Here is a 27,180-nt window from a genome sequence, read left to right as displayed (position 1 = left end):
GGAGGCTTTCATTCATCCCTCAAGTTAAAATATCCCAAGTATTTTTGCTTTATGAGTACAGCAGATCTAAATACACTTAGTAGAGAGAATGAAAACAGAAAATTTCAAATCTTACATAAAAAGTTTGTTTCCCTAATTTTCTATTTTCCCCCATGTGGGAAATCACTTTAGAAAATATCTTTAGTGTAGGTCTTTACAATTTCCTGAAATTTTGAACTTGTAATTAGCTTGGCATGACAGTTACTGGAGCTCTGACAAAATCTCATCACATCCCAGTGTACAATACATGATCTAACAAGAGCCATGAGGCGTACCTATGTGACACTGTACTAAAACTTGAGAGCCAACAGGGGGAAAAAGGAAATTCTAATTGTTTCTTGTCGCAAGAGATGATACTTGAAGGATTAGGTTCTAGAGGGATATAATTACCATTGTTTGTTCCTATGAGGCTCTTAGCAACAACACCCAGAGTATAAAATGATCGTTCACATCAACCAACCTTTGCAGAGGCCACCAGCTTCACCAAAGGTCAGGACCAGGGACTCAAATCATTATAACAGAAATTCTGAGGCTATGATCCCTCAACACCAACAAGTCCTGCAAGGTTAGTACTCACTACCATCGACGAGGATCATCAGAATCATGTTTCCCTTCAGCGACACAGGAGAGAAAACATAGCTCTGAAGTTTTGGGGAGCAAGAGGACTGTGTCTGAATCCCAGTCCTGACTTTTAAAATTTTAGATCTTCTGCTCTAGCTCCCTCCCAGGGCACTAAGAGATGCACACAGTTGTTTTCTATCTCTACCTGTCCTCCCTCTAATATTCACACTCCCTGATGAGCAAAGGTTCTGCTGAATTAAATTATGACAAACACTTCTTTGTTTACCCACTTCAACTCAAGCAGGGTGAGAGCTTCGTTCACTCACATGGCATCTGTGTTTATTTATCACTAAACTTTTTTCAATAATTTTATTAAAATCTTGTATTTATTGATACTTGTGTTAGACTGTTAACTCATACAATGTCTGGCCAGGTCCTTACTGTGGAACTGTGCCAAACATTGTATTTATTTACAGTTCAGCACAGAAGAAAACCAGTAACTAACTCATAATAATACAGATTTAAGTACATGCTTAGTATAAACATAAGAAATGTATTCATGGGCACATAGAAAATGGTCTTATTAACTGGAGCTCCCATGATGCCTTAACTGGGGGGTCCATACTATTGCACAGATTTCACAGGAAGAAGGAGACAGACTGAGAGAAAAACAAACTATTTTATGAGTCAAAAATGAGAAACTACCATGCTCTTTTGTGAAATAATTATATGTCACAGCTGTTGGGACATTAAAAAGAAAACTTTTCTTTTGTTATCAGATGAAATCAATCTTTAAATGACAGAGAAATTGGTATGAACTTATTTGGAGACTATGGAAAATAATGATTATTGATAATGTTGATAACTGATAAATGATAATTTAGGAAGTTAATATTCAGTAAAAAGTTTCAAATCTCTGTATTACAATATATGTTAATGTAGAAAGGTGCAACAAGAAGATGTGCTAAGGAAAAGAAAATCTAAAGCTCTGGCCATCATTAAGGAATGAAAATGTTGGTCAAATAAAACATATGACAGAGAGAAACTCAAAGACTGACATTAAAATAACACTGACATTTTCTTACCAAGAGCTGGGGACTGGACTAAGCTCCTTGTGGGAATTATTTAACTTAATTTTCACATGAAACAGGTGTTAGTGTTTTTGTTTTTTCAGAGAGTTGGAGAGTAGGGCTAGTTTTCCCAAGGACATGCAGTAAGTAAGGGTTTGAGGTGATGTTTCAACCCATTAATCCTAACTTACTATCAGGACTTTTAAGAATTATAAAGTGATGAAATCTTGGAACCTGAAGAGATGTTAAAGATCATTTAACCCCATCAGTGCTTGTGTCATCAAACAATACCTGCCAAGTAATTAGTTATTCAGGCTAAAATCACATTTTGGCTGTAATATCTGGTATGTTGATGGTTGAAACGTTTGTTTTGTTATGAATTAAAATATTTCTCCTACAGTTTCAAGCAGTTAGTTTTATTTCAGTCTCTTGGTGGCACATAAAATGAACCCAGAACCTCCTAAATAAAGCAATGGCTGTAAAGAGATGTCAAAGCCACATGAATTTTTGCTTTGCTAGAAAAATACCTTCAGTTATTTCAGCCACTCTAAAACAACACACTTCTATATTATTTTTCTGAAATTGTTCAGTTTTTCTGTATCACATTCAGTATGGAACCTCAAACTGAACACACTAATCCACCTATTGATTTTTAACTAAAAATATGAATTCTCATTTTCTAGAATCTACTCATATTCTTTTCAAATGTAAATGAAAGATAAGTTGTCTTAAGAAAATACATCACACAGTTGATCAGGATTAAATTTAAACTGAAATTTCTGAATGTATTTTGCACATTCTCCACATCTCTACCATCTTTGAATTCTATAGCGAGCATGTGCAAAATACATGATTATAAAAAAGACCAGCATAAATGACACCTAATATTTGTCTTCCAAAAACCCTTCCCATATTTTGGGACTATGAATAGTTTTCTCACCTCCACCATTTCAAACATGAAGTTCAAATTGCATAGACCCATCATAGTACTCTGTGCTGGAATACATGACCTAAATTTAGGTCATTATATTCTGGCCTATGTGATTATTCAAATTACCACAGGGAAGGATGGCTCCTGGGGTTGGAAAAGCTATTGAGATATAGGCATGTGGTCTGCCAAGCAGTTATGTTTCTACCCTCTGGGGTCATAGTCCTGAGTGACGAAAGCTGGGACATTAAAGCAGCAGATCTCAGGTGGAATCACACTGGGAGTGGCCCAGTCTTTCGGGTATTTTGAGATGGGATTCTGCTAAGGAAAATAGCTGAGACTAATACAATTACTTTTCATAGATCTGTGAGTCTTCTGTCAATTAATTATAGAAAGTATGCACTACTATTAGTCATTCTGAATAAAATAAAAATATTATACCATCTGACATGCATATTATTAACAGATACATAAAGAATATGGGAGGAAAGAAAGAAGTCTTCAGAATCAACAGTAGTAATGTTCATTCTGACTGATTTTATAAATCTGGAAACTGCTGGTTTCACTTAAAAAGCTACAAGGTATCATAATTACAAAGTTTGTGGAGTTTATATTTCCTTCTCAGGTTCAACCAGAATCACTGTTTGTCCCAGAGACTCCAAAGATCCCTGCATTATGAGGGATAAAAGAATGATCGCCACAGAGTTACTCACCCTCACGCACACACACACTCACAAACACACACACAAACACAGAAGTACACTCATTTTCTCTTTCTTAAACTTAGAACCTTCTGAGTGGGTAATGGACCCTGGAAATCATTCCACAGTGACGGAGTTCATCCTCGCTGGGCTAACAGAACAGCCAGAACTCCAGCTGCCCCTCTTCTTCCTCTTCCTGGGAAGCTATGTGGTCACGGTGGTGGGGAACCTGGGCATGATCACACTGGTTGGGCTCAGTTCTCACCTGCACACCCCCATGTACTGTTTCCTCAGTAGCTTGTCCTTCATTGATGTCTGTCATTCCACTGTCATTACCCCCAAAATGCTGGGGAACTTTGTGACAGAGAAGAACACCATCTCCTACCCTGAATGCATGACCCAGCTCTATTTCTTCCTTGTTTTTGCTGTCTCGGAGTGTTTCATGCTGGCTGCGATGGCCTATGACCGCTATGTTGCCATCTGCAGCCCCTTGCTTTATAACGTCATCATGTCCCATCAGGCCTGTTTCTCTCTGATTTGGGGAGTGTATATTATAGCCCTGGTGTGTGCATTCTCTCATACAGGCTGCATGCTTAGGGTTCACTTCTGCAAACTTGATGTGATCAACCATTACTTCTGTGATCTTCTTCCCCTCCTAAAGCTCTCCTGCTCTAGCACCTATGTCAATGAACTACTCATTCTATGTTTTGGAGCGCTTAACATCTTTGTCCCCATCCTGACCATCCTCAGCTCCTACATCTTCATCATTGCCAGCATCCTCCGCATCCGCTCCAAGGAAGGCAGATCCAAAGCCTTCAGCACGTGCAGCTCCCACATGTTGGCAGTTGTGATCTTTTTCGGATCTGCTGCATTCATGTACCTGCAGCCATCCTCAGTCAGTTCCATGGACCAAGGGAAAGTGTCCTCTGTGTTTTATACCATTGTGCCCATGCTGAATCCCCTGATCTATAGCCTTCGTAATAAAGATGTCAATGTTGCCCTAAAGAAAGTGCTAGAAAGAAGAATATTCTTGTGATCAGAAATAGTATGAGGATGACTTTTTATTCTACATCATTGTCTATTATATTGTATGAATTGGTGTGTTTAATATATCCATATATTTAGTGGGATTCTATTAACATTATTTCTTATTCCTACGGCCTTGGTGCCATTTCTTTGCGGATGTTTCTCTGATAAATATCATTGAGACACAGATTAAAAGAAATTCTAAAGATGACTTGGATACATGGACCCACTAGTGCCATCAAAATCATCTCTTTCTCTTTTCTTCCATAAAATTGATAAAACCCTCTATCAATGAAAATATTTTCTCGCAGTGATTATCAACCTCCTTTCTTCTACCTAATCAAAAAATAAGAAAACCACAGCAACGTGATGACTGTATTCTTTACCTTTTGCACATCTCTACTCTGGAAAAGTCTCTTTCCCATCATCTCCCACCGCACACCTTTGTTTTCTGAGTTATTTCCTCTTTTTCCTCCTTAAGAAGCACGATTAGATTTTTAAAATCTGAGTTACAGACTTACATTTGTTGTTATTGGGCCCAATCAAATATCCTCCTGCTTTGGCATCTATTACTCTAGGTGTAACTGTCTGTTTATTGTCAAAATCCACGCTGGACTGTGATCTCCCTTCAAGGTAGCCTCCTGTCACGTGTGGTGCACTGCTGTATCTCTGGGTAGCAGAATGCCTGCTACCTAGTAGGTCCTTGATAATTTTCTTGATATTTATTTCCCTCTATAAAATATTTATATGAAAACCACTATGTACCCAATTCTGTCTTCCCCCTTTAGCCCTTTCAAGTGCTGTAAATGGCTTTTTTGGTTTTAGTTCAAATCAATTAAATGTAAGTTTGGAGAATTCTTCAAAGATATGTAAGATAACTGGTAAAATCCTTACTTGTTTCTATACAAGGACTGAGAAGTACTGATTCTGAATTCCTTCAGTGGCAAATTCCAACTCAGATGTGGTAATTTTTGAATATCTGATTTCTTATGTCATTAAAATCTGTTGACACCAGGAAGTCCCTGAAGCAAGTCTAATTTATTCTTGAATTCAAGTATGCAGCAATAGAGAATCAAAAAAATTCAAGATTTTAAGTCTAATGGGTCAACATAGCAAATCATGTGGTAAAGTGAGGTCTGATATGACTTTTTAGATGTAACTCCAAAGACATGATCCAAGAAAGAAAAACACTGGTAAGATGGACCTTATTAAAAGTGAAAACTTCTACACTGTGAATTACACTGTCAGAAGAATGTAAAAAGCTCACATCAGAGGTAATGATTTGATTGTGAGGAAAACAGAATCTTTTTATGTATTATTTTTTCTTTTAGAAAAGAGAGAGTGGAACAATCATTCATTATTTTCGCTCTCTTTCCAGCCCTATATTCAAGAAATACTAGTTCCAAGACCAGTAGAGCAGAGCGGCCAGGCTGCTGTAAACTGCCTTTGGGACCCAGACATGGAACTGTGGTGAGCCTCACTGAATTACTGCGGCTTCTGCACAGACTCAAGGACTAGCTTCCACCAAGGGCTCACTCAGCTTGTCCCTGGATTTGTTAAATACATAAGCTCTGATCAGGTTTTAGATTTTTGTCTTCTACTATGGAGCTTCCCTTTAACTGGGTGGTAGATTTCATTAATGAGCAAATAAAAATGGGCAGAGGTCTTACTGTGAAAAGAATACTGTACGTTATTACACTAAGAAAGAGAAGTGGGTCAACTAAAATACTGCAAACCTAAAAGCTAAGACGTAACTTACAGATATGGATTTGGAACACTCTTTCTAGGTAGCAAGTCTGTTTAGGAAATCAAGTGATTTAAAAATGTTGCTTCAGTTTTATAATCATAGTAAGAGGAGCAGAAAAAAGAAAATAAAATAAAGTAGAACAAGTTAATTAAACTGGAGAGAGAGAGAGAGAGAGAGGAGAGGACAGACCACAAACCTATGTATTAGAAAATGGTAACTTAAAGGCCAGGAACCTAGATCCAGGACTCTAGTCACTGAAATATTAAAGCCACTGAAAAAAAGTAAATAGGACATATTTCCCTTAAAGACTGAAAGATCTTAAGATCTTTAATCTTAATGTTATGTCAAATTCCAGTGTAGAGCACAATTTTCCAGTTATACATGAACATATATATATTCATTGTCACATTCCTTTCTCTGTGAGCTACCATAAGATCTTGTGTATATTTCCCTGTGCTATACAGTATAATCTTGTTTATCTATTATACAATTTTGAAATCCCGTCTATCCCTTCCCACCCTCCGCCCCCTTGGCAACCGCAAGTCTGTATTCTGTGTCTATGAGTCTATTTCTGTTTTGTATTTATGCTTTGTTTTTTGGTTTTTTTTAGATTCCATATATGAGCAATCTCATATGGTATTTTTCTTTCTCTTTCTGGCTTATTTCACTTAGAATGACAAGTTAAGCATAATCTACCACATTATGCATTCATTCCAAATTAAAGTATTTAATCAGGGGAAATGAAAACATAAGTTTATAGAAAGATTTGTATATAAAGATTCATAGTAGCTTTATTTACAAAAGCCCAATACAAGAAGCAGCAAAAGTGTTGATCCATAGAAGACACTGTGTGGCTTATTATCAAATGTATGCTACTCATTAAGAAAAGCAATGAACTACTGATATACCCAGCAACATGGATGAATCTCAGAATAATTATTCTAGGCAGAAGGAGCCAGGCACCTACCTGCTAAAAGAGTATATTTATATAATCCCACCTATATAAAATTCTAGAAAAATCAAACTAGCCTATATTGGCAGAAGAAAGATCATAGTTTGCCTGCAGACAGATGTGGGGAATTACAAAGGGATAGGAATAAAAGTTTGTGCATGATGGGTATGTTTATTGCCTGATTGTGGTAATGGTTTTACATAAGTATACACATTTATATTTTTATATACACACATATATGTACACAGAGAGATGGACAGATAAGGAATACTAGTATATTTTTAAATAAACAGATAACTATTTCTATTACATCTCAATAAAGCTCAATAAATTTCAAGTAAAAACGTGGTATTGATTAAACAAAAAAAATAGACTGGAAGCTATTCACTAAGTACATTTTATCGCATGTAATCTGTACCTGATCACTAATTCAGCTAAGTCTGTCTTTTGTTGCTCTGTTTTAATGCATAAGCCTAGATATAAAAAAAATCATATCAATTGCATTACTGGATGTAGAAGATTTTCCAATACTAATTATACTAAAAATCTCTTGTCAGGGAAGTTCAATTAATTGTTTGCTATTTTCAGACTAACAGTTTCCATTCATTTCCTAATTTATCCTAATACACTCTCATCCTGTACTTCCTATTCATACCTAGTTATAACCTATAAAATGTCAGAACATCCTGTACTTCCTATTCATACCTAGTTATAACCTATAAAATGTCAGAACAGAAAAACTCCTTTATGATTTATGTTCTTCTAGCTATTTAAAAAGAGAGAACTCCGTAAGTTCACTGTGCCTTCATTTCTTCTTTTCGTTACTTTGGCAAAAAGAATTTCTACAGCAATTACCACGATTCCAATATATATTTATAAAGCTGAATGTGTCAATTACATATGTAAGGTATATATACATATATATGTATTCTTCCACATATATGAGTATATATGAAAGGAAAACTAACTGTAGACACTCATAGGAGTTTTCTTCCTCCTACTCACAGCTCTTTCTTATTCTCCACACACCCCAGGGTATCTAATTCTAGTCCGAAAATTCTCTAAAAAGATAAAACTTTTTTACTTTACAAATATTTTAGGTTTTCTTCAACAACAAAAATGATAACAAGGAGACTGAGGCAAAGGGAGGTTAAACACCTTCTTAAATGTTACACGGTTAGGAAAAACACCAGAGTCAGGATTAGAGCCCAATCAGGCAGTCGGACTTCAATCAGCTTTCCCTTGACCACTCCAACATAAAACTGTAGCCACGCATCTCACACAGATGCAACAAGAGTACAGAGCAGTGAGTTACGAATTCCACCTTGGGGGCTCTGGGAAGGCTTTGTAGGAAAAGTTACATGAGAGTCAGACCTTTAGTGGATGAACAAAATCTGTCATGGAACAGACGAAATGAAAGGATAAATGAATGTCAGGCAAAGAGAATCTTAGGAAGTCCCTGTCAGTCAGAGGGCAGTGAACACCTCCACGTGGTCATGCATAAAAGGGAGGAAATAATGGTGGAAAGAAAAGTAGACAGCAGAGTTGAATTTTATAAAGGACAGGACACTGGGTAAAACTGAGTCTTAACTATAGTCTTAGCTGTGGACACGGGGGATCCATTCCAGGAATGACAGATAAACTTAGTCTGCACTGACTATGGGGCCAGGCCAGGCATCACACCCGCACCCACACTATATTAGCATAATAGAGACAGCTCTGCTCTCCTGCTCTGCTTTGTGCATCACATGCACTAAACTTTGCATGTGAGCCAGATCAGTCATGCTCAGAGGCCTCCTCTGCCCTGCGACCTAGCTCCTAGCCCTTTTCTTCCATTTTCTGAGTACATGCAGCAAATATGGTGAAGCTGGAACAAAATAATCCGATCTCTGGTTTCTCTGTAGTTATTCATTCCACCACATGACAAAATTTTCCAAAACTCTGTTTTATCTCCTGTATGTTACCATGCTGACTGATACACCTCTGGAGTTCTCGAATTTTCTAAGACTCAGGGCCCAAGCCCTGCGCATGCTAATCTACATATGAGCTGGAAAGTGACACGGGTTAAGAGGTTTAAGCTTCAGGAGAAACAGGAAACCTTCTTAGAAAATGATCCTTAGTCTGAGTGAGCAACAGGCCCACAACAACTGCTGGAAGAACCTGCAACAATCTTGGAAGAAGAGAATAAGGGCCTTTCCACCTTACTGAGTGGGAAACTTCACAGTTAGCAGGATGTGACTGATGCTCACGCACATGAACCACCGGACTGTTGGGCTAATGGTCAGTAAAACACTGAGAACCTCATCCTCTGTGCACAGAATCAAATGCTCATTATCACTGAGCTTCCTTCAACCACCAAAGTTCTCCAGCTAATGTTCTGACATCCACGCAGCCATGTATTTTGTGTTCCATCCCAGTGGTAGTAAAATGTTATATCCAGTCACCTAATAATAACCAACCACAAATGCTCACCCACAGGCACCTCTCCTGCTCAGACTCCAAGACACGACCTTGTGCAAAGTGCCCTGTACTTCTCTCCCCAAACCTCTCCATCTCCTTGCCTGGCTCCCCCTCCTCCCTTAAGTGGAGTCTTTAATGATTCTCTCAATCATATCATTTAAAAAAACATTTTTAAAAGAAGATGTAAACATGAAATTGGGATGAGGTAGTTGAAGTACTAATTTATGGGGTAAAAATATATAGTCAGAGACTATTACAAATTATGCTTGTGTGCTACCTTCCCTAGTTTGTTTACTTAAACGGCACTTTCATAACAAATGGAAATCCTCTGACCTACTGTATTTCACTCTCCAGATTTAGTGACATCATGTGTTCTCTTTGTTTTAGGTCTTTTTACAATATCCTTTTTTTTCCCTTAATGCTGAGTAATATTTAGGTAATCCTAGAGTTTGTCTTGTTTCTGATGTGTGACTGGAGTATATTCCAAAACACAAGTATGAATCTGTTCCATATTTTTGGCACCAGGCTTTTCATTACCAAGTTAATGGGTTGATAAGCCAGACAAGCTCAGTGTTAAAAGATGAAGATGCTATCACTGGATGAGACCCCTAAAGAGAACCATCAAGACCCCTCCTTCTACTTGACTTGCTAATAGCCCCAATTGCTTTTTTAGAATCAATCATTTATGGTGACGAGAGAGAACTGAACTTGAAGGGAATTTTCAAGGTTATTTGGATATATAAAGGAAGTTGACTAGTATAAATTATTCATGAAAGGTTGTTTCCTGAAACTGAGCTTAAGATGTATTAATGCCCATACTCATGATGCATAAACCGTCATGGATTCAATCAAATTTGTTAAGAATATGAAAGCCAGACACACTCATTTCTGTACTTTCTTCATTACCTGATAACTCAAGGTTACCCCAAGCCACTGGAAAGGGGCTCCAGAGATTTAATCTGAGCCAGATGGAAACTAAATAGTCTGACAAAATTGGTTGGAAATGTATTAATGAGCAGAAGTCTTCTTCCTTCAACTTCCTTACATTCTAAGAAGCATTTTGTATGTTAGGTCAGTCATACCAAATTGTAAATCTTTTTTTTTTAACATAATGTAACTTCTGCGATCTTTAAAATGCATAGAAGAATGTACAGTAGAAGAGCTATACAAAATGTATTCCATATAGATCTGAAATACAGATCTGCAGATTCTTGAAAGTAACTTGATTACTGCCTAATTGATACGTGAGACAATATAACTGGTAATACATGCTGCTTTATTAGATCGGCACACTAAGACAAATCATCACGGAACAAAGTTGTATTGGGGATTGCTGGAGATGCTGGTACATTTAAGATCTTACAGATTATGAACAATGCGAAAAGAAGACGGTTTCCAAAGGGCAAATACCAGTGTTCGCTGCTAAAGCCTCTTTTGTTGATGAAGTTAGACATTTATTATTAGAAATGACTTGTTATGATGACACAATGAGAGGCCTTTAGGAAAGACAGGTATTTTAATAATTAATAAAGGTTTATACTTAAATATCTGTGAAACTTTTCCTCCTTTCAATTGTGCAAGACACTACATTTAACTGTTCCCATGATACTGACTGGAATCATAATGAGATAACATCTCTTAAGATGATTTAGCCAGATCAGCCTGTCTCCAGTTTGTTACTCAGGAATGCTCTATAAATAAAAACCAAGTGGAGGAGAACTGTGTGGTATGAGTGTAATATGATGCCCCTTCAGAGGTTCAGCTCTTACCCTGAGGAGGATGACACACAAATCTCTACTATCAGCCACAATACCTAGAATCCGCCCTAGATCTTACTTTCCAAACTCCTGTTGGATGTTTTTTCCACATGTATATCCTGAATCATACAAAATAGTATCCTTCCAGCCTGAGTTATATCTAACTCGTCAATCTTGGAGGTATCAGATTCCAAGAGCCATGCTTACGTATCTCTACTTTCTTTTGTTTTTTTGACTATCGTCTACCACCCACCTTGTGCACACACGCAGTAATATGTGAACACGATTTTTACATAAATGCTTTTGTGTTAATATAAATACATAGACTTGCGAAGGTAAAACTTCAACTCAACTTAAAAAGTGGGATTTATTTATATGAATGAGACCATTTCAGTCCATTTAGGTGGTGGCAGGGGGGCAAAGTCTGTAAACTTACTGAATATTGGAAATTATATACAGCAAATAAGGGGGCAGGCTGTTATTTCTAGATGATGCAAATTTTCATTTATGTTACACCATAAATTGAGGTATGCTCTTGGGGACCTTCTTTAGGAAATTTCTCTGTGCTGTGGGACTAATTGACTCAAATATAATATGATCTTGAGAGACTCATCTCCCTCTCTGGAGCTCCAATCTACTACCTAAACTTTTCAGAGAATAGTAGATAAAGACAGGAAATGGTTGTGGGGTGGCCAGGAAGACTTCTCCAAATCTAAAGAATGAATCTGTGAGTGGTTTTCCATCACAAAGGGGCAACTGCTTTCTGTGTTAAGTTTTTTGGGAGGCAGTGAAGGTATAGTGGGAAGAACTTTAAACTTGGAGTCAGAAGATTTGGGTATGACTTGCCCTTCATTTTTTAGTTTTAGAAAAGTTTTTAACTCTCTGAATGTCAGTGTCCTTTTTTGGAAATTGGGGTTAATTACCACGACCTTACAAGAACTTTGTGAGACTTAAGAGATCAAAGCAATAAAAAAATAACTATTTATAATTACCATTATTTATGAATGAATGTTAGAAAGTCAGAGTTGGTAATTTAGAAGATCTTCTACTGTTCTTTGTGTGAGACCCTACTGTACATCTAACAGATGGAGGAACTTGGGCAATTTGCTTAAACTCCTGTGCTTCAGTTTCCTAATATCAAGGAGAGTTAACACTACCTGTCTCATAGAGTTGTGGTAAGGACAAAAGGCACTAATGTACATAAAGCATTCAGCATAGTGTCTGGACATATTTATATTAACATAAATCAGGATATTTGTCACTTTTTTAAAACTACAGATCATACACAAAAGCATCCCAAAGAGTTTCCATCATTCTAAGGCGCTCTTGTTCAGTGGAATTCTGGCCTTCCACATGGCATGTGTCTCTCTTCTATTGAGATACATTAAGAATGGTATTCAGTTATTACTGTAACTCATATACCTATATTCATAATTCTTACTGTTATACAAGTGAATAGCTTTATCATATTTAAATCAAAGCCACCTGTTCACTAGGAGTAATATTTGTTAAGCTTTATTGTGCTTTCTCAGATATATTTGAAAACACGAACTATGTAATAAAGTCAAAGAATTTCAGAGGACATTAATGGTGCACTTAGGATAACTCTGTGTGCAAATTAGAAGCACAGGGTCATCACATCCCTGAAAGAGCAGCATCTTACCCCTACCTAAAACCTTACAGCAGTGAGAACACAATCCTTCACAGGGAAACTTACCCATGATTTTTTTTTCTATACTGAAATTAAAATCTAACTTTTTATTAGTTCCACTCTTTTTCACTGGTTATTCACCACGGAAAAGCATGCAGCAAATCTACATAGCACCCTTCAAGCACCTGAAGACAAGTGTCATGTCTCTGCTTCTCTAAGCCACATTTCCTGGGAGCTTTCACAGTAAAAGGGTTAGAAGCTTTAGCTCTGGAGTCAGACTTGAGTTTTAATCTCAGATGAGTTACTTTCTAGCCACATGATCAAGTTACTAAAACTCTGTGCTTTTATTTCCTCTTCCACTTAATAAGGTTGTTTTGAGATTTAAATGTAAAAATAAAAGAACATAAAAGTAAATTAGCATTGCACTTATAATGCTGTCAATATTAGCTGTTATTTTTAATAAACTATTCTCAGATGGGATGATTTAAAGCCACTTTACATCTTTATAATCTTCCTTTGAACGTATTCAGGTTATTAATGTCGTTTGTCAGGTACACTTGCTAAAAGAACACACAACGTGATAATTAAATAATTGCTTATTATTTATTACATAGCTTCTCAGTTTGACCAGTGTTCACACCTTGGAGATCTGTGTTCTATTTTGAAGTCCAATGTTCTAACAAAGATGAGGAATGCCTCAGTGGTGACCGCGTTTATTCTGCTGGGCATCCCGCACACACACGGCCTGGAGGCCACGCTCTTTGTCCTGTTTCTGTCCTTCTACGTCTTCACGCTTATAGGCAACCTGCTCATCCTACTGGCGATTGTCTCCTCCTCTCGGCTTCACACCCCCATGTACTTCTTCCTGTGTAAACTCTCTGTGTGTGACATATTTTTTCCTTCTGTGAGTTCCCCCAAGATGCTCCTCTACCTCTCCGGGAACAGCCGAGCTGTCTCCTATGCAGGCTGCGTGTGCCAGCTCTTCTTCTACCATTTCCTGGGCTGCACAGAGTGCTTCCTGTACACGGTGATGGCTTACGACCGCTTTGTGGCCATATGTCACCCTCTGCGCTACACAATAATCATGAGTCACAGAGCGTGTGCCATCCTGGCCATGGGGACCTCGCTTTTTGGCTGCGTTCAGGCCACCTTTCTAACTACTCTCACCTTCCAGCTGCCCTACTGCGGCCCCAACGAGGTGGACTATTACTTCTGTGACATCCCAGTGATGCTGAAGCTGGCTTGTGCAGACACCTCGGCCCTGGAGATGGTGGGGCTCATCAGTGTGGGCCTCATGCCCCTCACCTGCTTCCTCCTTATCCTCACCTCCTACAGCTTCATCGTCTGCTCCATTCTTCAAATTCGATCTACTGAAGGCCGACAACGTGCCTTCTCCACCTGCAGTGCCCACCTCACTGCCATCCTTCTCTCTTTTATGCCAGTGGTTCTCATCTACCTGCAGCCTACCCCTAACCCCTGGCTTAATGCAACTGTTCAGGTTCTGAATAACCTGGTCACCCCCATGCTGAACCCCTTAATCTACAGCCTGAGAAATAAGGAAGTGAAATATTCTCTGAGGAAGGTGCTACAGCACCTGGCCTTCCTTCCTAAGAAGTAATAGACATCAGAAGCTACACTTTAACAGCACCACATTGCTTACAGAAGGAATTTGCACAGATATTGTCACTGCTCCCTTTTATAGATGAAGAAGCTAAGATTTGAAGGTATGAAGTGGATTGCTCAAGGTCACATAACTAATAAATTATCCTACTTAGGAGGAAAAAAATCTCTTCCCAGTTGGCAACAAAACAAAACAAAACAAAACAAAACAGAAACCTAGACCTTCTGTCCTTCCCTCTTTGTTTTCCTCTCCTCCTACATCCTCTCCTCATCCCTTCTCCCTTACCCTAGCACTTCCTCATCTTGGCTGGCATGATTATATAATGAACCCCTCAAATGCCTGCAGCAGATAAGCTCTCATTTCATGCTCTATGATTTGTTGAAAAATGAGAGAGTTTCAGCCATGACTTCTGGTGCCATTCTTTGACTTTTGAAATGAAAAGACTTTGTGTAAAGGAAAAGGACTTTGGGACAAGACCTCAGGTAGGTGTCTTAATGCGTGAATCATAGGTATCAATGTACTCTATCACCCAAAATCTTGTCTGATGGTCTTAAACCTGAAAACAAGACTTGACTGGAAGCCAAAGCAGTGGATGAAAGAGATGAAGAAGGTAGACCAGGGGAGTCTGCGAAGGGGTGACTAATTCTGTTGTTTTTCAGTATTAAAAATTTCAGTTTGTCTTTAGAATCACAAAGTACAACCAGGGGTCAATGCAAAATCTAAGCTGCTATTGTTCTGTGGTTTTAGATACTCTTTTAACCAAAAAGCTGTGACTTTAATGCCGTCCAACTAACTTTCCTTTGTTCTTTTGCCTAATGAGCTCAGCCTGAGATATGTGCTATTCCAATCCAGACAGAAATTTCAAGGGAAAAAAAAAAGACTGTGAAAAGGGGAAGATGAGAAAAGGATAGGAAGAGAGAGGATGGGAAGAGAAAGGGGTGATGGGAAGAGAAAAGCATGACAAGAAGAGAAAATGGTGATGGGAATGGAAGAGTGTGATGAGAAAGGGGTGATGGGAAAAGAAAGGGATGATGGGAAGATAAGGGGGTGATGGGAAAAGAAAGGGGTGATGGGAAGAGAAGGGCAAGAGGTAGAGGCTATTCGGCAATCCGCTTATTTCTTTTCAGGATCAGGGTTTTAGTCGGGGAATCTGCTGCAGTGAACTAGTCACAACATTGTTTTAGGGGCTTATGTCAGGCTGATAAGACAATGCATGTGTTTGAAGAAAGGAACATTTTTTTCCTGCTCACGTCTCTTAAACTCTGTGCCTTTATTCTATTAGAAATGCTCCTTCCTGCTCCTTCGTCTGAACAAACTCATCTGTATGATTAAAGACCCAGTTAAAATATCATTTTCTGTGTGAAACCTTCCTTATCCTAAGTTAGCCAGGTTCTCATTTCTTTCTGTTTTGAATCAGACTTTACAAAATCATCACTCCATTGTGCTAGAATAAATTTTGGCAAAGCATTTTCCAAGAGTAAAAGTGCAGGAAGTTCAGGAAGGGTCAAGACCAAAAAAAAAAAAAAAAAAAAAAAGGGAAAGAAAAATCAGTTGGGGACTGGCTGTACAGAATTGACAGTTCTTTGTCTTTTAAACAGATGAAGTTCTAAATTTCAGATGAGTTTTCTGGGTGTTTTGTTGTTGCTGTTGATGATGCAGAATCTCCGAATGCTCGTATCTGTCAGTTATTTCATACTTATCAGTTATCTCCAGAGTCATAAGGGCAGATTCAGATCGATCTTCTGGCCCTTGGAATTTCAGTGGTAGTCACAGCCCTTTATTTTATTGCAAGGACCTCCAATACAATACTGAGTATAATTGATAAAAGTAGATATCTTTGCCTTGTCCCTAATTTTCAGGGCAACACCTTCAAAATTTCCACATTAAACATGATGTTAGTAGTTGACTTTTCATAAGTGCCCTTTATTAAAGTAAAAAAATTTCCATCTTATTATGATTTACTTGGTGTCTTTGTCATGAATATCATGATGTGAAAATGTCGTCAATTTTGTTAATCATTTTTTCTACATCTATTGACATGGTTAGATTTCTTTTTCATTTAATTTGTTAAGGTAGTGAATATATTGTCTGTTTTCAAATATTTCAAATGTTCAAATGAACATTTCTAGAGTAAACCCACTTGGTCATTGTATATTATACCTTTTAGATATTAATGGATTCAATACACTAGTCTTTTGTTGAGGATTTTCACATCTCTATACATATTGTACATTGATCTATAATCTTCTTTTAAAATATCCTGTCTGGTTTTGGAATAGAGTAATGCTGGTCTCACAAAACTGAGCTGGAAAATGTTCCTTCATCTACTATTTTCTTAAATAGTTATCTTAAGATTTAATATTATTTCTTCTTTAAAAGTTTGAAAGTATTCACAGACAAAATCATGTGAGTAGGAGATTTCTTAGGCAGAAGTTTTATAATTACAAATTCAAAATGTTTATGAGACTAGGACTAGTAAGTTCATCTATTTATTATTATATCTGTAGAGTAAATTCCGTATATTTAAGGAATTGCAGCATATTGTCGATAGCTATTGGTAGATGGTAGTGTGGAAGACTGGGAGCTGGACTGACCCGAGATCAGCTCAACTTTCTTAAACTTACAGCTTAGTCACCTCAGCTTAACACACTTGGTGGAGTCTAAATAACCAGCCCTCACTTTGGCTGTGAAATATAGGAAAGATGGCACACACTCTGGGGAAAAACCAGTTCTTTTATGCAATGTCTGATATGCCTGCCTCATAAAAAAGTGTGTCTGTGTATGTGCGTGTGTGTCATGAGAAAGGGCAAGAAAATCTTCTATTCAAAGAAAAAGATCACCAAGAATTAACCCAGAGAGAAGCTGTATATTAGAACTACCAGAAAAGGATATTCAAATATCTATTATAAATATATTCATGAATTCACAGGAAATACAGGTGAGCCAATAAAGAATTCTCAAAAATATACATATATTTATATAACTTCACCTTTACTCATAGGATTCCTGTCTTCTTTCAATTTTGGAAAATTATCATCAACTATCTTTTCAAATTTAGTACTGTTTATCAGATCTTCCCTCCATTCCCTTCTTCTGAAACAGCTATTGGATTAAAAGTGAAGGCTCACAGTCTGTCTTCTCTTTCAGCTGCTTTTTTGTTTTCAAATCATGCCTTCTGTCTTTGATGCATGGATGAGTCCTCAGTACTCATTTTTCTGATTCTTTAATTCCTCAGTGATAACTTCTAGTTCACTAATTAGATTTTTAGCTATGTCCAATCTAGATTTATGTCAAATATTAAAAATTTTTTATTTCAATAACTATATTTTTATCTCCAGGTATAATTGGATTTTGTTTCATTTTTTCTAGTTTTTCATTTTTTAATGGAAGTTTTATCTTTATATATCTTAACAACTGATATGTTTACTTTAAAATCTCATTGAGTATAAATAAACTAAAATGAAATTCTAAAAAATATCAGTCACCCACAGGAAGTCAAGAGAGTGAACCAGAGAAAAAAGAAACAGGAAGAAAAGAATAATAAAATGGTAGATGTAAGCCCTAACATGCCAATAACTGGATTATTATAAATGATTTAACTTACCAATGACCCACTGAATTGCTAAAAACCAACTCTGTCTATAAGAAACTCACTTCAAATAGAGTAACATAAATAGGTGAAAGTAAAAGGATGAAAAAATATATACCATGCAAGCATTAACATTGAAACATTAGAAGTGGATATATTAATATCAGATAAAGTAGACTTCAGAGCAATAAGGCAAAACATCCACATCAAATTAATAAAGTTCATCTAGTCCAGAAAGGAAAAAGCAAAACTTCTTAATGATACGTAATTGTCTGTGAAGAAAAACCATCGAATCTACTCTTATGTCAGAGCTATATAAATACCAGTTGAGTTTAGCCAGATTTTAAGAAACAAGATCAATTTACAAACATTTATCATTTTCAATACATTATAAATAAACATTAAAAAATTTAATTTAAAAACACCATTTGCAAAAGTACAAAACATATAGCATCCTTAGTGATAAAGCTGGCAAAATATATGTAAGATCTTTATAAGCAAAACCCATTATTGAGAGAAATTTTTTTAAAACTTATTGAATATCCTGTGTTTCTGAAGCAAAAGACTCATTACTAAGATGACAGTTTTTCTCAGATTTATTCATAGACTCAATATAATCGCATTCAAAATCCCATCAGGCATTTTGTGAAGATTGATAAGATATTTCTAGAATTCATAAGAAAATACTGAAGTCTCAGAGTAGAAAAAACAACTTTGGTAATGAAGAATGATGTTGGAAGATGTATACTATAATCTTTAAAACATATTGTGAAGATACAACTAACAAGACAGCAATGATATAGGCATCAAGATAGACAAACTGATCAGTAAAGAAAGAGCGTACAAAGTAAGACCCACACAAAAATGGTTAATTGATCTCAACAGAGTTAGGCCATCTGATGGTGCTAGAAAAATTGGCCATCATATAGCAAACAAACAAGCAAACATAAACAGAGAGACAAAGAGGAAAAAATAACTATAGATATATACAAAACAAACCATGAGTGAATCTCCAAATATGCTGAATAAAAGAAGCTAAGCAAAGAGTCCGTACTATATAGTTCTGTTAAGTATAAAGCTCTTGAACATGCAAACCCGTCTACAGTGAACAAAAATGGATCCATGGTTGTCTGGGAAGAAGGCTGAGACGGAGGGATGACAAAGTGGAGTGGATATGATCATTTTATTGATTTTGGTGATGCTTTCATGGGTAAATATGTCAAATTTACCTAATTACACGTTTTCAATGCGCAATTTATTGTATGTCAATCATTCCTCAACAAAGCTGCTAAAATTTTGACACACAAACGAACAGACAATTCACCATAGTTTATATTGGCTAAAAGTCACATAAGTGAGGTGAGGACCGACCCAGATAAGCGTATGGACCTACACTTCCCATAGGCCTGGAATACTCTTAAGAAAATGCCTTGGAGCCCAGGTTATAACTCTTTAAATCACAGGAAGATCAACGTTCACTTATCCTTTTTCTCCATGTGTAATCCACCAAATCGTCTAGATGGCTTAAGTATAAGAAGCTTTTTCCCTGTTTGGAGATGATGGGATGGGTTTGGCTGCATTATAGAAAAATTTGAATGCTAAGGACAACTCAGTATTATTTTGTGGTTTTGATAAAACAATTTAATTTTAACATGGTGTCCAAAGTTTTATATTTATTATGGAATCATTATTAAACTTCTTAATACTGAGGGGAAAAAAAGGTCGCCGTTTGTTTTAAATACTCCAGGGATCAAGAAGAATGCCTCTACATCGCCAACAAACAGGCACTTTGTAATTGCTTTTTCCATATTGAGTCCAACAACTGGGATGACGAGCCCCTAAGGGGAACTTGTGCTTCCAATCATCTGCTTCAGGTCCAAACAGATCCCAATAAAACTGTCCTTCAGTAACAGAGGACTAAGGGTCAGTAGGGTTAATTTCCTTGTTCTGCTTAGTTGGTTTAAGGTAGTAACCCTTATCAACAGTCCTTGAATTCTTATGCAGAATCAACTCCATGATTTTGCGAGACTCAGAAAGATTCTGGGCCATTAGTGTTTGATGATAAAATTACCGTGTGTGTGTGTGTGTGTGTGCGCGCGCGCGCACGCATGCACGCACACGCGTGTGTACATGCAGGCACTATGTGAGACCAAAGCTAAAACTCATATGAGACCAACAGCACTTTACTGAAGTGGTAATATTCAGGTAAGTCATAAAATTCTATCTAACTTTGATAACATTGTCATTGAAAGTGAATTTTGAAGACTTAAAAATTCTTATCACCCATGCTCATTATCGATAAGACTGAACAGGAAGGCATTGCCTGCTTCATGACATGTGGGCAAAAAGTGTGCAATGCAGGGAGACCATTTCTCCTTCCACTAGTTCTGCGTCTGTTCCTCTGACCTCACAGCCCTGAGTTTCTTCCCCAAGTCCAGTCATATTAATAATATTCTCATTTATAGTGAACTTGGAAATTTATAGAGCATTCTCACATGCATCAATAATGTAATATTACAAGGCTTAGTGAAGTTGGGGATTCCTCTTTTACTAAAAGGACAGTGGCATTAACCTACTATCCAGCCTACTAGTATTTTTTTTTTTTGCCTTAGAAGTTTGTCAATAACCTCTTACATGCACATATATATTCCCAAAGTGGGTGAGATTTATCAGTGGGTCAACTTCTGAATAAAAACTCAAGCTCCTGACTCATAGCCCAATTCAGAAACTGCTATTTTCAGGGTCAGAAATGATGTCCTTCCCCACTTTATGCTTTTCAAACAGTGGATTTACAAAGCTAATCTTAAAACTGAAATGAATGAACTCCGTCATTGTCTCTGACATGTTTATTCACTTATTCCGCATGCTTTTGTCTCCTGGTTCTAATACTAGTGTGAGAACTTTTATTAAATTAGATACTTTTAATTGACAAATACTAAATGTTTCTTTTTTGAGGCCTAAGCATCCCGATCTTCAAACTTCTTCAAACACCGATTCTCAGAGACAGAGTCACCCAAACTCCTATTACATCAGGAGATGTTAAAGGATACTTTGTGGAATAAAACAAAGATCAAACTATTTTATTCAAGTCATACTCCACACAGGTATGTTTTTACTATTATCTGAAGTGTGTCAAATTTGTATCTGCACTGAATTAAATCTTGTCCCAGTTTTGGTACTCCTTATGTAGATTTGTCTAAGAGAAGACAGAAATGTAAGGAATGTGAATGCAACCAAAGCAAAGACAAAAAATGAAAGAAAATATAGGAAATTTTGTGTAAATATAGGATACTGTCTGGGGGTGTTGCTTTATTTGAAGATCGAACACTTTAGGAATAGGAGGTGTGCAGAAGTCAATATGTAGGTAGAATCTGAAGGAAGAGAGAGAAAAGGGAATGAATACGGTTCAGGGTCTCTACGAGGGCCTAGATTCTGTGCCAGATGTTTCCAATTCACTGTGACAGATGCTCTGTTGGACTACTGCTCTGGATATATAGCAGTAGGGAGTAAAGGTGAAGAGGTGATAAGGAATAGAAAAAGAATGGAGAAGAGGCTCTAAAAATCTTAATGTCTAGCTCAATATCTGGTAATAATAAAAATGACCAAGCCAAAATTTATGGATAACTTTTTACATGCCAGGCACTGTTTTAAGGTTTGTACACATCATACCTAGGTGATCTCATCCAGTTCTTGGTTTTTAGTATCCTATGTGCATTAATTATTCAGAAAACAATGTCCAAGCCAGACCTCTCCTCTGAACTCCAAACACATATAGTCAATCTCCTATTCAGCATATCCATTTGATCATATCATAGACATCAAAATTAAAATGTGCAGAACAGAAACACCTCCCAAAACTGCTTCTCCAACACCACCACTGATCCAATCTCGGAACAATATCCTGGATGCCATCCCTGCCACTCTTGCTCAGATTTCCTTAGCCAACTTGTAAGCAAATGTCATCCAGACCAGGATTTTCTCAACAATTCTTAGTATCTCCATCATTACCAGGCTGACCCCAGCAATCCTCTCTCAGCGGAAGCACACTGTGTTTGCTGATTTCATGAATCTACTTCTTCACTCCACAATAAACATTCATGACAAAGTAACCAAAGCCTGAGAGATCCTTCTAAACATGCATTTGAATGTATAATACTCCACTTTCTGCAAACTCTCCAACAATGCCCCATCAAACCCAAAATTAAGAGTCACAGCTTTTACCAAGCTCTGCATCTGGTGAAGAGCCTCCACTTACCGTTGTCTTCTTGGCTCCATCTGGTCCAGCCGCACTGGTCTTCTGGCGTTTCTCCAACATGCCAAGCATGCTCTGTCTCAGAGCCTTTACACTTGACATTCCCTCTGCACTGAACAAGCTTCTCCCAGAGTTTTACCTAGACATAAATGACATATAACATTGTATTAGTTTTAGGTGTACACCATGATGATTTGATATATGCATATATTACAAAATTATTCTTGCACTAAGTTTATTTAACACCTGTCACCTCACCTAATTACAATTTGTTTCTTGTCATGAGAGCCTTTAAAACCTACTCGCTTAGCAACTTTCAAATATATGCTACAGCATTGCTAACTACAGTCACCATGTTGTACGTCACACCCTCAGGACTATTATCTTACAACCGAAGGTCTGTGCCTTTTGACACTTTCACCCACTTTGCCAGTCTTTATACAAATACCGGCAGGGCTGCTCCTCTGCTGGTTCACAAACTGGCTCCCATACACAGAGGACAAGGAGACACTGAGGAAAGAGGCAGACCACCTCCGACTGGTAGGTGGCAGGTTTAATAAGCTACGAGGCTTGTCTTGAGTGGCCATGTGGCAGTAGATCCTCACACTCACCAAAAAGAATCTTGAAAGTTTATATAGGGTCTTAACAGGGTTCAGTCACATATGCTGTCCAAATGGTCTCTACCACACATTGCTCTCTAAAGGCTGCGTCCTTGAAAATGGCTCCCACTGTGGGAATCATGGGCAGAACATACATTCCAAGGACAGGCAAGGGGGTGAGGGACCTCTGATTGCCCGGGTGCAGCTTGCAGGTCAACCAGTGGTGCCCTTCTCCCGATGACCTCCTCCAAGAGTCCCTCACTTCATTCAGGACTCAGCTCACGAGTCACCTCTCTGGAGCGTACTCCTTGACTGCCCTCTCTAATTTTCCAACCCCTTTCCTTACATGGCTTTATTTTCTTCAGGTATTTCTCATTGCTTGACTCTAAATGCTGTATCTATTTCTTTGCTGGTTTACTGACACCCCTACATGGTAGAATGTAAGCGTTATGAGAGTAGCAATTTGTCTTATTGAATACTGTATTTTTAGCATGCCACTATTTTCACAGAAAAATATGTGATGTGTGTGTGTGAGTGTACATGCACAAATATTTCCTGTTTTTCCACCTTAACAGTACTGAAGGGACAACACATTTCATGTTTTCCTTGTTTGAGATGGAAGACTGAGGACCTAAGACATGACACTTTCTTTCCCATTTTTGCAGACCTAACACTAGGGTGAATCTTGCGGAGATATCCATTTGAGGGGAGAGCAGGGAATGTTCAGAATCATTCAGGGGCACAGCAGATGGAGTTTCTCCGTCAGTAGGTTCCCTCTCCTTGGATGGAACGCTTCATTCTGCTCATTTATAGCTTTTACTCTGTGACTTTGGTCCCTTTCCTAGACTTTGGTTCCTTCCCCTCTTTTTTGATTAGAAACAATCTCCTTGGCTTCTACCCCATCAGGAATCATCTGCATCAGAGTCAAGCACCAGGCTTTTGGGGTTGCTGCCTCCAGTTTTACTGGAGAGGGAGGGTCCAGGGGATTGAAGAAATGGTGAAATGAGAGAAGGAAAATTCTGTCCTGGTCCAAACTTCTTTTCCCTACTCCTTTCGGTTTTTCCAACAGTTACATCTGCACATGGCAGCAGCTTCCTTCACTCCACAGGTCAAATTTTGATGCTTTATGCTACTTAGCTTAGAAAGACTTTAAAAGGGAAAGTTCATGTCACTCTTTTTCATGGTAATAGTAGAGAAATTCTGTGAGCCCAGGTTGGGCTAGTATCAGTCATTCCCAGCACACACATCACACTGTATGAGAAAATGTTATGGGAAAGGGAGTTTGTCCTCTGTGTAACCCTTTTCTCCTGTGCTCACAGATGTCCTCAGAGAGAGAATGGCTCCTGGAAATGGCTCTTTCGTGACTGAATTCATTCTGGTGGGATTAACAGACCAACCAGATCTCCAGCTCCCCCCTTTCTTCCTGTTTCTAGTAATGTATACGGTCACTGTGTTGGGAAATTTGGGCTTGATAATCCTAATTGGGCTGAATTCACACCTCCACACCCCCATGTACTTTTTCCTCTTTAATTTGTCCTTCATCGATCTCTGTTATTCTTCTGTATTCACACATAAAATGCTGATTAACTTCCTATCAAAGAAGAATATTATCTCCTACACGGGGTGCATGACCCAGCTTTACTTTTTCAGTTTTTTGTATTTCTGAGTGCTATGTGCTGACAGCAATGGCTTATGATCGGTATGTGGCCATCTGTCACCCACTTATGTACAACATTTCCACGTCTCCTAAAGTGTGTTCCAGCATTATGCTTGGTTCACACCTCCTGGCATCTTCTGGTGTCATGGCTCTCACTGGATGCATGCTAAGATCGACTTTCTGTGATGCAAGTACCATCAACCACTACTTCTGTGACATTTTCCCTCTGCTCCAGCTCTCCTGCACCAGCACCTATACCCCCGAGCTGGTAGCTTCCATTATAGCGGGAATCGATGTCACTGTGCCCAGTATCACCATGCTTGTCACTTATGGTTTCATCCTCGCCAACATCCTCCATATCAGCTCCAGGTCCAAAGCCTTCAGTACCTTTCAGTTCCCATATAATTGCTGTTTCTCTCTTCTTTGGAGCAATTGCATTTATGTATCTCAAGCCATCTTCTTCTGTGTCTATGGATGTCTTTTACACCAATACAGTTCCCTTGCTGAACCCCCTAATTTACAGCTTGAGGAACAAAGACGTAAAACTTGCTCTGAGGAAAACCCTGAGTAGGAAAACGTTTTGATCAGAAAGCATCTGTGTAGTGCAGCTAGTTACAGGACAGGGAGATTCTGTGTGTTTCATTAAATATTTCACTGACAGCTTTTTAATTCTATTTTTTTCTGAACACGATTAAGACAATTTGTGCCTTCTCTCAATAACCTATTCCAATTTTTATAGCTGAGACTTCTTTCTAACCACTTGCACAATATCTACTCCACCATTTTTCCTGCTTAGTAATAAACACCGAATTACAAATACTTTGTCTCCTTTTTTACCATTGTCATTTAGAACTTTTAAAATTTTTATTAGAAAGAGGAAATGGTCTCCAAACAATCAAATTTGAGACGCTTTATCTAATGAGAGATCAATGATTAAGAGATCAATGAGCTGAGTGAAAGAAAAATGAGCTAGGTAATACTAGAGCGACACTGTTTTACTGGAGGTGCACTTATCCACACTTGCTAATAGAAGCATGAATCAGATACTCTGTTTCTACCCCCATCTTTGCATTCTGTGGGAAGAATATGTCTCCTTTAAATGCCAGACATTGAAGGTTCCTTTAAGACTACTGACTAGAATCCATTTTGCACAGTAAATATTTTGCATCAAGCTTATTTCAGCAGAGTTTTCCTTTTGACCTTTGTACAGTGAAACCAGGACATAACAGGCCATCAGAAAAGATTCATTCATAGATGGGAAAATGAAGCTCAGAATGGTTAATAATTTACTTAAAGTCACACAGCTTCATAAAGAAAAGGTTGAGACTGCACTCTTACCCTTCCAATTTCTACTCTACTATTCTCTATAGTCTACTTACATCTATTTCATTACAGTATATTCGTTTCAGTAAGACTGTAGGATGAGAAAATATTTCAATGTGAGGTTGGCTGTTCTTTGCTGCAGAGTGATATATGAATTTCTCTCATGTTCTGTGTTACTTTTTGTTTGTGTGTTTAGGCAAAGAGTTTCACAGTACATGTATAATTTAAAGAGAAGTACAGTAATCTGAGATTTACCCTGTTTGGGGTATCAAATGTCCCATCAATGACTTATAGGAAAAATGTTTCCTCTGAGATTTGCTAGTTCATAAATTGTCCACACCGTCAATAGCATAGCTCTTGGTAAAGGAAAGAATTTGGGAACACTAGGTCTTGAGGGGAAAGTCTTCTTACAATGTCAACTGTCCAAAAGTAAGGCTTTCTTCTGTATCAGAACTACAACAGTGTGTGAAAACTGAACTGTGTTAATTCTCCCTATGAATTATGGGATGTGAATTAAGGGACAGTTATGTGGTCTAAAACAGTCCCTGTCAGTGAGGGGAATTATCTTTTTGGAATTTGTCTCAGCTATATTCTAAGTAAACAGCTCCCTCTGATGGGGACTTTTGTCTTAGACAATATTTGAATTAATTTAAAAGAAAAAAGAAATTGCTCTAAGAAATATCCCAAGAAGGCTTTAGTATATTTTTTAAAATCAAGTAAAGATCCTTGATATATAAGTCTTGTTGTTAAAACTGCAAAAATATAATAAATTTTAATATGGTGGAAGAAAAGCTAGGTAATTACTTTGCACTTTCCCTTCACTTGCCTTTATCTCAACATGAGAATTTGAATTCTTTTTTCCCTCCAAATATATTGAGGTATAACTGACATGTAACACTGGTAGCTTTAAGGTTTACAATGTGTTGATTTGATAAGTATCTACTGCCATGTGATTACCACTGCAGTGTTACCTAACACCCCCATCAAGCTACATACTACCTTTTTTTGAGTAGTGAGAACTTTTTTTTAACATTTTTTATTGATTTATAATCATTTTACAATGTTGTGTCAAATTCCAGTGTTCAGCACAATTTTTCAGTCATTCATGGACATATACACACTCATTGTCACATTTTTTTCTCTGTGATTTATCATAACATTTTGTGTGTATTTCCCTGTGCTATACAGTGTAATCTTGTTAATCTATTCTACAATGTTGAAATCCCAGTCTATCCCTTCCCACCCTC

The 27,180-nt window shown here is 37.7% G+C and overlaps 3 protein-coding genes and 1 pseudogene across 3 annotated transcripts in view; 3 read left to right on the top strand and 1 right to left on the bottom strand.

Annotated features, from left to right (window-relative positions):
- Nucleotides 1-27,180, bottom strand: part of LOC102541995 (olfactory receptor 8B3-like) — a 49,908-nt gene that overhangs the window by 16,326 nt on the left and 6,402 nt on the right. Inside the window, exon 2 of the mRNA XM_072953779.1 lies at nucleotides 22,358-22,493. Within this exon, the coding sequence (XP_072809880.1) occupies nucleotides 22,358-22,493 (136 nt within the window). The remainder of the gene's footprint in view (nucleotides 1-22,357; nucleotides 22,494-27,180) is intronic.
- Nucleotides 3,403-4,335, top strand: LOC102541485 (olfactory receptor 8G1-like). Its single transcript, XM_006209827.1, has one exon. It carries the CDS (start codon nucleotides 3,403-3,405, stop codon nucleotides 4,333-4,335), a length of 933 nt encoding a protein of 310 aa, XP_006209889.1.
- Nucleotides 13,578-14,510, top strand: LOC140691142 (olfactory receptor 10D1B-like). The gene has a single exon (XM_072953999.1). The coding sequence runs from the start codon at nucleotides 13,578-13,580 to the stop codon at nucleotides 14,508-14,510; it is 933 nt and encodes a 310-aa protein (XP_072810100.1).
- LOC102541742 (olfactory receptor 8B3-like) lies at nucleotides 24,281-25,194 on the top strand (annotated as a pseudogene).

Source organism: Vicugna pacos, chromosome 33 (assembly GCF_048564905.1).
Source record: "Vicugna pacos chromosome 33, VicPac4, whole genome shotgun sequence".
NCBI classification, from domain to species: Eukaryota; Metazoa; Chordata; class Mammalia; order Artiodactyla; family Camelidae; genus Vicugna; species Vicugna pacos.
The sequence above is the reverse complement of the archived record's forward strand: the minus strand, read 5'-3'. Positions and strand labels throughout refer to the sequence as shown.